This window comes from Anolis carolinensis, chromosome 4, assembly GCF_035594765.1.
Source record: "Anolis carolinensis isolate JA03-04 chromosome 4, rAnoCar3.1.pri, whole genome shotgun sequence".
NCBI lineage: Eukaryota > Metazoa > Chordata > Lepidosauria > Squamata > Dactyloidae > Anolis > Anolis carolinensis.
Genome location: NC_085844.1, coordinates 182387817 through 182399715, shown reverse-complemented (window position 1 = coordinate 182399715; position 11899 = coordinate 182387817). Strand labels below are relative to the sequence as shown.

The 11899-nt window shown below is 39.1% G+C and overlaps 1 protein-coding gene across 1 annotated transcript in view; it reads left to right on the top strand.

Moving 5' to 3' along the window:
* The first annotated feature begins 1892 nt into the window (after positions 1–1892).
* LOC100560843 (vitamin D3 hydroxylase-associated protein) overlaps positions 1893–11899 on the top strand; it is a 29139-nt gene continuing 19132 nt past the window's right edge. Inside the window, exons 1-5 of the mRNA XM_003220220.3 lie at positions 1893–2249; positions 4263–4376; positions 7013–7153; positions 8154–8287; positions 9528–9734. Coding sequence (XP_003220268.1) covers positions 2040–2249; positions 4263–4376; positions 7013–7153; positions 8154–8287; positions 9528–9734 — 806 coding nt within the window. The 5' untranslated portion in view covers positions 1893–2039. The remainder of the gene's footprint in view (positions 2250–4262; positions 4377–7012; positions 7154–8153; positions 8288–9527; positions 9735–11899) is intronic.

Genomic DNA, 11899 nt, shown 5'->3' with positions numbered 1-11899 from the left:
AGCATGGATAAGTGATACAGCCTAACTCTTGATCTACAAGAATGTCTTTAGCCTCCTGAACCAGTATGGCAACCTTGGAGGGGTTCTGAGGACACAAACTTGTTCTCTGTTTCTTTAACTATGGCCATTGTGGTGGTTATGGTGAAGGTGGGTGACACCATATTTCAGTTAGTACCTACAGAACATAGTGGATATTATCTGCATGCCTTTTTATTTAAACAGTGGTTCCCAACCTTTTTTTTGACTAGGGACCACTTTGACCTGGGACCACTCTCCAACACTAGTACCAAAAGGGTTACAAATTAATTTTGGTCAACTTTAGATTCTGTTTGGTTATTTGAGGTTCTGATTCAGAAAATTGCATTGGATAGACCACATCAGCTCCTGTTCTGATACAGAACATATGCCATCCAGTAGTTGCCATCTGCTTGCCCACAGAAAACCATATTTAATAATCTAGAGCTGATGTGGTCTATCTAATGCAATTTTCTGAATCAGCGCCCTAAATATCCCCAGGAACAGACCTAAAAATGAAGACATCAAGGTGCCCCCACTTCCAGATGCCACATGGAATGGCTCTACTCAGGGGGAGGAAGGAGGAGGAGAAGCAGCAGTCAGGAGGCTTGCTGCGCCTTTCATGGGTAGTCAGCCTCTCCCCTCTTAACATCCCCATTGCCTCAGCACTTTAAGAAGGTTATATGAGACCAGTTGCTCTCGTTGCAACTGCGTAGTAATGGTGAGACCAGGGACCATATTTTAGTTTTTTGGGGACCACTGGTGAACTACATAACTGCCATACCTAGGAAAGTGGAGAAGGGAAAGAGTTGTCCTCTTAAATTTGCATGATTTCTACTTTAAGAAGGTAAAAGGAAAATCCTTTTAAAAAATTAGAAATGATAGCTTACTATTTTGGGAGCCTTGTAACTGTAGCTTTTTTTAAAAGTAACTTTCCAACATCAGCACATTGCCCTGTGGAGAGAAAACATCTAAGTAGAATATAACAGGCCTAACATGGTGGAGGTACACTGTTCCCTCACTTATCACGGTTACGTTCCAGGACCGCCCACAATAAGTGAAAATCCACGAAGTAGGGACACTATATTTATTCTATGTGTGGAGGAGAACAAACCACAAAACATTTACTACAATGTAGTCTGTACTTTATTTTAGCAGTTACAATATACAGTACACCGGCAGAGAAGAAGAAGCTAAATAACCCTTTTTTATTCCCAACCCTTCCCTACCCCCTCCCTTTATTTCTCCCTTCCCTACCCCCTTCCAAAACCCTCTGCACACTGCAAAAACCGTGAAACAATAAAATACCATGATAAATGGCTACATTAACATTTATTGAAAACCTGTGAAACAGCGAGGGAGCGAAAAGTGAACCACGAAGTAGTGAGGGAACACTGTATAAGGACAAAATAGGGGCATTGCTCCCACAAATAAGAATTTTGCCACTGCAGTGATTTCTTCCTTCAGTCTCCAAATTTCTAGCATTGTGGCAACCTAAGTGTATTTAGAAATATAGTTCAGTCATCCAAGGAAAGGGTCAGACAATATTACCAAGGGAAAACAAATATAAGAGTTCTATGTGTGAATGATTTTCAGTGTTTCATTCTCTGCAATGCTCTCCAAACTGGAGATTAAAGGAAACTCTCTTCGAAGGGCACAATTACTATTTGGAGAGGCAATGCTCCTATTTCCTCCCCTACCACCTCCTTTAGCTTTGTATTACTAAGAATACTTGTGTAAAATATGTTGGAATGTTAAGGGAGCATTCACTGATGATAAGCAAACAATGTGGTATCTGTGTGTCTTAGCCAATTGCTGCTGGACTTTCCAAGATATTTTTTTCCTGAAAGATCTTCACCCCAGAGACATGTGAGCTTTACTTTGCCAGTTGCTTGGAACCAACAGCTGCTGGGAGGGCTCAAAAGTCACAAGCCTCTTCCCTTCCTGACTGCTTTTGCCATTAGCTGCAAAGAACTCGGACCTCTAGCCTCATCTGCCTTTGAGAGCCCAAAAAATCTCCCATAATGGCTCTTGACAAAGTCAAGGGTCTTTGCACTGATGCTGACATTGATATACGTGTTGTCTCAGGTGTGCTTTGTGGCTCAGCCGCTGCCCTCTTGACGCTAAAATGGATGAACCAGAGACGAGTCCAGAAGAAACTTGAGGAGGCCAAAAGAAAGAGAGAGCTTGGCTTTCAACGTATGGAGAAGGCAGCAAAACAGTTCAAACAGCAGGTGAATTTGTATTGTGGTTGCATGCCACCTGAAAGCTTTTCTTCTAACTTTTAGGAAGCTTTTGTTGAGATGTATTTAATTTTGGGTCTGTTATGGTTCTCCTTTTATACTCTGCAAACTGCTTTCTAGTATGATGAGATATGACCACTCTTTCCAGGTAGATCAGAGTTTGCATCATTCTCATAAAATCTAGCTGACATTTAGCATTCTTTTTGTAACTTTGAAGGTGCTGCATTGCGCACAATCCAGCAACAGAATACATGCAATCTCATCTTGATCCTCCAGTTAGGTTTATTTGGAAATCTCCCCTGACCTATGCACAGTGTCTAACTTAGGGAGCTTGTTGACATATTGGCAGGCAGGGTATAAAGTTGCTCACTTTCCTCCTTCTCTTTTAAAACGACAGTCTGAATGCAGCTGTCGCCCAGTCTTCACTGGTCAGTAAAGAATAATCCATCATTGCAGATGAGATATTTAGTAGACATTTGCTTGGCAGTTGCTGGTGAATGCCAAGATTATACTGCTGTTTCATGCTAGGGCTTGGCATTTCTGAAGAGAAGAAGCAGTTCTTCCCATTTTCTATCTTTCTCAGGAAAGGTGAATTCAGTGAGCTCTCTGAAAGTGTTATTTTTGCCTGTTGCTCAGCTTCAATCCCTCTTTTACACAAGGGCTTTGGGGATATAACCCGGAAACATTTTTGCTACATGAACAGCGCTTTCATTGTGCTCCCCCATATTTTCATGCACATCTTACTTTGTTTCAGTGAACTATTCACACTTGTTTAAGAATATGAGAACAATCTCTGTTCAGTGATTCTCCAGGTCATGCAAAAAACAGCAGCTTCACTGGCTTAGTGAACGGTCAACAGTCTTGGAACAATTTCATTGACTTAGTTGTTGTTTCTGAACCTAATTCTTGATGAGAAGGCTTGATGACTTGTTGCTTATAAAGTCCTTGATGGCTAAAATTCAGGATCAATGAAAGACATATGCTTTTGTGTAACAGCCCGCAGACTGTAAAACTTCCTTCCTATAATGGTTGCATCATATTGGCTTTTGAACAGGTGGTAAGAACAGTTCCATCCCACTGATCATATAATGATTTGCGATGATTTTAGAACAGTGGTTTTCAACCTGGGGTCCCCAGATCTTTTTGGCCTACAACTCCCAGAAATCTCAGCCAGTTTACCAGCTGTTAGGATTTCTGGGAGTTGAAGGCCAAAAACATCTGGGGACCTCAGGGTGAGAACCACTGTTTTAGAAAGTTTCCTTATGTTTGTTGTATGCATTTTAAATATGTTTCCATTCTGTACAGAATTGCTGCATGTTATTGTTTTAATGCTTTTACTGTGTATGACTCACATGGAGCACTTGCTGTGTGGAAGGGCAACAATGAATAAATATTCATTATTACTTATTTATTTCTTGAATTTGTATACGGCCTCTCTCCTGGAGTGGAATCCAAGGTAGTTTACAGAAATACAAAAGAAGATCACATTATAAAAATACATTTCTACCAAAGTTAAAAAAGAATAAAATGACAAAGTTATTAAAACATTGATTAAATATGTTAAGGCATATTTAAAACATAAATGACTAATAATATATTTTAAAAAATACAGTTGGCCCTTCATATCAGCAGATCCAACCATCCATGGCTTGAAAATATTCCCCCTTCTTACACCAACCCCCAAAATCCAAAAAGCAAAACTTGATTTCACCATTTTATATAAAGGACATCATTTATTATGCCATTGTGTTTAATAGGCCTGGAGCATCCATGAATTTTGATACCTACAGAGGGTCCTGAAACCAAACCCAGTGGATACAATACTGCACACCCCTTCACACAATCTACTGCTAACACAACTCACATCTCCTCCTATCATGGAAAAATTGACCAATATGTGGCTTACCATGCATGTGCAAAAGTGCATTGTGTCAACCATGGTCCAGCAACTTCACATAATGCAAAACAGGATTATGCCAGAAATGTGTTTGCTCCTTACTGCAGAACCCAGGAGTGAAAGCAGCTCCGATCCTCTCTCTTCCTCTTGTGGAATTGGCTGCCAAGTTGAAAGATGGCTCCTTGTCTCCAGAAAGTGTCCTGTACACCTATATGGAAAAGGTAAACCTCAACTTCAGTTTTCAGTACCAAGGAGTTCATTGCATGTGGTGGATAATTCACAATTAAATCAGGATAATAGTGTCTTGGGATTGAACTTTTCACATAATATTATTCCTCTTCAGTTGTTCTCCAGTGGGAGATAGTTTGAAAGGCATTCCTTTTTACAAACACAAATAATCTGCTAATGACTTTCTTTAGCAAAAGCAACACTTTCTAAATGGTGTCCCATGAGAATAACAACAGAAGAGAAATGTCATCTTGTGATAAGTCCCACTGTCATCCTGCTGTAACTGCAATTTACTTGCCCTGTGTGATAAGGTCCCAATATTCAATATGCATTGTTTGTCCAAACCTATATTTTCTTTCCTGCAATTCTCAAAAACCGTTTATGCAATACAAATCATTGGCACCTTCTGTTAAGTGTTGCATGGCTCATCAGGAAGCTCATATGAAAGGCAAGTCATAGGTAAAGTGCTTTTTTATGGTAAGGACTTGAATGAAGAAAAGAGGGGAAACAGACAGGCAGTGCAGACTACTCAACACTTAAGTTATTTTGAATGCATATACTTCAGTTAAGGTTAATATAACTGATGATAAGATAATTTAGAGGCTTTTTTACTTATTTTTATTTCATAATTCTATTACTGTATACTCAGAGATACTAAACCAAAGAAATTCCAATCCTGCAATCAAAAAAGAAAAAGCCAAATACTGATGCCTGCATTAAAGTTATACATCTCTCTTCCAGGCTTATTAGAATTACAGGGTTAACACAAATCTGTGACCCTCCTCTTGTTTTTGGTATGCACTAGTCTTGGGCCTATTATACACCATGTGATCAACAGAGTTATTTTCAGATGTGATAGATTTATTATGGCTCCTAAGAGCTAAGCTACAAGGGATTTCCATTTTTGGAGCTGCTTGGCTTTGAGAGCTGTGAAGGGTGGAGCAAAGGCCCTCCTACATGAAATGAGTGAGTGCTGTGCCTGCTTGCCAGTCAGCTGGACAATGCAGGCATACATTCACAAACATATATGTGACTTCAATGGACATGGGGGAGAAAACAGAAGATTGATTCATACATTTTGTGTGTGTTTTCAATATGATATACACATATCATAAAACCGGTTTCTTGATATCAATCTGATCAGGAAAAACAATACAGTGACAAGAATGTTATGTAGTTTTCATCTGATATTCACACACCCCAGAGGGTTGAGGTTTATTTTTTTTGGGGGGGGGGGGGGAGGGAGGAGATTGTTCTATACAAAAATATATCTGGGATTCTGCGCACAATGCTGTACAAAATTGCTGCTTTTGTGCAAACTATTCTACCTCCCTTTCCCTGTAGCCATTTTATATGTGGAAGATTGCTATTTTCTGTGCAAACATCTTGTTTCTTGCACCACTACCATCAACAAATAGATCTTGTACAAGCATGTGGTTTTCTGGAGACAGATAAACATTGTGTGTTTTCTACACGCTATAATCAAAATCCCCTATGTTCTATGTAACCCCAATAGTTATATAGCCAAACAGTGCATTTTCCCCAAATCTTCAGCTATCCAATCTCCACTTACTAGTTAGTACCTGCTGAAATCAGTGGGGAATGTGCTTGCTCATGTGCAAAAACAGGGTCCTTGTCCCAATTGCCCATTGCAGCAGAGACTGTTTGCATGAAAAGGCTTGAAAACATCAGTCAGCTGCTTCCTTAGCAACAGGGGAACAGACCCCATTGATCTCAGTGGACCAGTAATTGGAATGTAAAGTTTGTTTCCAAAAGATACCAAATAAAATAAAAATAGATCGGTAATTGGAATGTGAAGTTTGTTTCCAAAAGGTACCAATCCCAAAAATTAAAAAATATATAGTTATATGTAGCAGCCCATTGTTGGTTAGGAGTAGAATATTATGTGCACATCAAAATTATCAAATGTCTCAAATAACTTCAGTACAAAGCTTGGAAATTTTATAGCCAATGAATACATATCTCCAACACTTTTTTTAATTACTGTAAAATCTGTTCAGATGGATTTCGTACCTTTTGGAAACAACCTCCACAAATGTGTAATTCTTAGTTCCACATTCATAACTACCCAATAGGATTCTGGTCATCAACTTTTTGCACACACACACAAATGTGTGACTGCTGTGCAAAGAACACATGTATATTTCTAAGCAGAACAATTTCATACATTGGAGTGCCTGACATCCAGACAAAAATATTCACTTTCTCTATAGCTGAGAGAAAACTGAGTCAAACATTCCTAGTCAAAACATGCCCTTAGTTAGGTTTAAATTAGGAGCCATTTAGTTGCAGCAATGTAGTGTTCTCCATTTGTACAGCAAATGCACTACTATAAACAGGTGGACTTCCATATCCACAGATTCTTTGTCCACTGATTCAATCTGATTCAAGCAAACGTTGATTGTATATAAATGGGACTTGAGCACCCACAGATTTTGGTATAGATAAGAAAGGGTTCTGTAACCAAGACCCGGTACCAAGAATCCACTATATGCATAGTATGGAAGAAAGATCTCTGAAATCTCCATATCTCATCAGCCAAGAAAAGATAATATTGTCATGACTCTTAAATGTGATTTCCCTAACTAGTTTTCCTCCTCATGCAAAGGCTTTAGATGTAACCCGGGAAATCAACTGTGTGACAAACTACCTTCCAGAATGCGAGGAACAGCTTCAGGAAGTGAAGAAACAGGAGAAAGGGTTGCTATATGGAGTCCCTGTCAGTATCAAAGAAAATGTTGCTTGCAAGGTACTTTTTGTTCTTGTTTCTAAATCTTATTCCTGATTTTTTTGCTCCTGTTCTGGTGTTGCAGTCAGCCCTCCACATTTGCAAATTTAACTTTTGCAGACTTGATTATTCATAGATTTGATCAATCTTCACTCTAGAAATCTCTAGGTCCACCAGTGTGATTCTATCACCATCTTATGGTGAAAGGTTGACCATAAAGCCATGCTGGAGGACCTGCAGGTTCCTAGAGGTATTTTCTCAGGTAAAATAACTAGCTTTTTGAAAAGAAATGTAATTGTTTTTCTTTAACAGGGGTTCGGCACTCCTACCCCCACAAAAATGGAGAGCCTATTGTACTTATCTTTCTGTTTTATCTGTGTGATTTAAAAAATTCCAAGCAATCACAATAAGGGGAAGATCACAAATTCACTCTCTGTGTAGTATAATATATAGGTCCATGCAGTAAAGTTGTAGCAGTGAATTTAAAGCAAAGAAATAGAGACATTGCAATATTTGCATTTGTTTAGGTCATACAATTAATTTGTAGATTTAGAAGACAGTTGCCTTACAGTGTATTGGCATTTACCATACCTCTCTATAATCAATTCATTACTTTAACAGGGTAAGAAAGGTAATATTTACTGGAAAAGGCAAAGAGGGGCCCATGAACAGAAGACTTCATTCCATACTGTCAAAAATGGCAGATACTAAAATAAATGCAATCGTGATTCACTCATACATTTTGTATGCTGTTGAAAGCTAATAGGGAAGCTTTGGGAATACACAGGTTATTTTAGAAACAAAGTAAATTACCAATGGATATAACACAGTACTTGAAATATGTGTCTGGAGTCCTTCTTAATTGTTAATAAAATTTGATAGTATTATCTAATTCTTGGAGTATTTGCTATTGCTTCCTTTAGAATACCATTTAAAATCATATTTCCACTTGGTATATTTTTATGGGAAAATGGGCCACAAATCTAAAAGGAAGTCACTGACTTTATTTCTGTTCTTTAAGGGGTATCCCAACACACTTGGTTTTGTGAAATTTCTAGACCACCCTGAGCCAGAGGACTCTGTAATAGTCAAGGTATTAAAGAAGCAAGGAGCAATTCCGTTTGTAAAGACCAACACTTCCCAGGCAATATTAAAGTAAGTTCCCTTTAAGATATTTCCAATGTACAAATCTTAATTACATATGTGAGCTCTTATTGGTTTAACTAGGCTTGCCATTTTTGCTGGCTTTATTCTGAGACTTTTTTGAGTCATGGGAATAAAAAAACCTGAAAGTTTTCTTGTTGCTTTACCTCCATGCCAAGAACATTCACCATACAGATTAACAGCTGTGTTCATTTACATGGCCACAGTATTTACGCTCTCTGTACACAGAGAAATCTTAAATTTATTTACTTACTTCATTTAATTTATTTCTACATTGTCTTTCTTCTAAACTGGAACCCAAGGTGACTAAAAAAAGAATAAACTAAAACTTAGTAATGCAATTTGAAAGAAAATTAAAAACAACCATATTACAGCAATATAAAAAATGCCATGTAACACTGAAATAGAAAAAAAGCTTTTTCTATTTCTGCCCCTGCCTTATGGAATGCCTTGCCGCCCTATATGAGAGCCATGCGTGAGTTAGGGCCTTTACCCTAGCACTTAAGACCTGGCTCTTTACTAGAGCTTTTAATCTATGCTAATTTTATCAATATTTGTATGTATGTATTTTTATCCTTTACAATTTTATCTTGTAAATCACCTAGAGCATCTTGGATGGAGGGCGATTAATAAGTAATTAAATGATGATGATGATGATGATGATGATGATGATTTCACCTTGAAGAGCTATGATTCTAATATGAGGAGGTGGCATACAACCACTACCTCATCTCTGGAGTGTATGGTTATCAGTTGACAACCATCCTTGGCATTTCAGGGCCCAAATCTGAGACCTAAGAACTATTCTATGTGATGTCACAGAAGAATAGGTTATGGGATAGTCCCAAGGAATAACATTGGATGTAATGTCTTAAGCATCAACCACCGTTGCAAACAATATGCCATTCAAATAAAAATGCAGTTTTAACAAATGAGTAAAAAAAATTCTACATATACTTTTCAAGTCAACACTCTCACTCGATTCTTCATTCTTGCACTGAAGATTGGAGAAGGCGATCTGGGCTACTATTGGTGCATTGTCATAGTCTTTTTTCCATGGACAAAAACTGACCCTTGATGAGAGATCAGTAATATCTGTTTACATATAGTTCCTTGGTGATGTAACATTATGTTTAGTGAGCTGCATGCCTGAGTCCATATTATGCCAGGGCATGCTCAGTGGCCTCAAACAGAGAAATTGAATCCATTTTTCCTTTCTGCTCCTACTCAGCATTGACTGTGGCAATACACTCTTTGGACAAACCCTGAACCCATTCAACCACAAAAAATCCTCAGGAGGCTCCAGTGGAGGGGAAGCAGCGCTTGTTGGAGGAGGAGGCTCCATTCTTGGGATTGGGACAGATGTGGCTGCAAGTATCCGAGTACCTTGTGGCTTTTGTGGGATCTGCGGATTCAAACCCACCGGCTATAGGCTGAGGTAGGTTTCATCAGTTTGGAAACAAATAGGTATTCATATAACGTTTGTAAGGAACTGAATAATAAGAAGGCATATTAGAATCTAAAAGGAAACTGTATGCACAGATTTTCTTGAAATGTACTTTCTACTCTTTTTTTCAATTTTAGAAATTTATAGCAAGCTAGTTCTTGAATCATAAATACTACTCCTTTTAGCATGATGGGTCATTTGCCAAGAACTAGATGATATTAAAGCAGACACAGTGAACTATTTTCAAATCAAGGGGCACTTTTATTTAGTGGAGGTGGTTGTGGACTGGAGCTGGTGATAGGTGGCCAAAGGTGTGTGGAATACTTCTCTGACCCCTCTTTCTCTTCCTACACCTCTTTCCATGCTCTTTTTCACTCAGACACCATCATCATCATACACAAACCCTGTACTTTATCCATCATTTATTTTCAATTGCTTTTTCCTTAATATCTATCCACATGCATTATGCCCAACCCATTATACATGTACACATGCATACACATCAGTATGCTCACAAAATCATAGGATTCATCCCATCATTGTCCATTCTCTGTCTCTGTCTCTGCTTTTTCTTGCATGCTTAAATCAAGTGGCCCAGAACTTCACAAAAATGACTACAGAATTAGCTATCTAGATCATTATTATCCACCATCATTATCTGTTTCTAGATAACATCTTGATTCATTGTGTCTGTAAGATGCCTTCTCCTGATTCAAAGGAATAACTTCTCCTTGTGTCACTCCTAAATCCCATCCCTTCTTAGAAGCTCTGACCAGTCACAGCAATACTTCAACAAAAAACTCCTTTGTCTCGTTCTCTCTCAAGCTGTCTCTTGTCCTACCAGAAGAAGTATAATAATGAGAGAGAGATTATATGTGTGAGCTCAGAGACCTTGTCAGGGTCCAGGCTGCAGAGCACCAATAACCATGTGCAGAGACCAGAATCTATCTAATATCTTTATTAAAAAAATATATAAAGTCAATAAAAACAAGTGAAGAATATAGTTCAGAAGCAGACCTTTCAGGAAAGGCCAAATATAGTCCAGGAAAATAATGTCCAATATAAGATATTAGAGTTCAAAGTTATAATCCATTAACCGAAACACACACTTTGCCAAGCAATAGTGTGGGGAGATGACAAGGTCTTTAGTCCATTGAAGCTTGACAACAAGGCTGGATCAAAGGCTTGGTTCTTGGCTGGATCAAGGACTTGGAACGTGACAACTTGAAGCATGAAACAAGGTCCGTGGCAAACGTGAAGCAAGGCAAGACTTGAAACTAAATCCGGGAAGCAGGGAACAAGGAATACGAAGTCCACACACGATCTCTCTCCTCAAGCTGAGCAATTGACTCCGCAAGGTTCCCCTTGCGGCAAAACCCCTATATAGGGTCTTGTTTTCCCGCCAACAGAACACTTTCCCTGGAGAACAAGAAGTGAAACCCAACTCTGTCCAGATGCATGACTCCTTAGAATTTCCCAAGGGAAGCAGACCTAATCAGCTAATTGTCTGGCAGCGATTCTGAGACTCCGGCGATTTGCCTCCCTGACTCCTCTATATTATAATTGTCCTTTCGGGAAAACGGGGGAGAATTCTGCCCAAGGCTTGTTTGGTTAACTTCCTGAGGACAAACATCCTCCAGGTGGCGAGGCTCCGATTCAAGCTGAACCGGTGGAAATCCCAAGTTTTCCTCCTCATCTGCCACAATAGCACTAGGAACGGGACTACAAGGCCCATGAGACATCACAGACCTGAACAATGGTACATTGCTCTAGACCAGTGGTTCTCAACCTGTGGGTTCCCAGGTGTTTTAGTCTACAACTCCCAGAAATCCCACCCAGTTTACCAGCTGTTAGGATTTATGGGAGTTGAAGATCAAAACATCTGGGGACCCACAGGTTAAGAACCTCTGCTCGTATGCTCCATAGTTGCTTCTCCAGACAACCTGTTGGTCTTTCCTCTTATTTTTTCATGCTCATATTTCCTGGGAAGAAGGAAGGAGAGAATAGGAGATAGATAAAAATGTTGACTCAGGAGCCAAATGCCATTGTGATGGGGAAAGAACTGTCTTGAAAGAGCTGGGCCAAATTGAAAAAAATGCTGGGTTAATAGTGACCCAAGACCAGTGATTGCCCCCTCTTCATTCATCATCATAAGC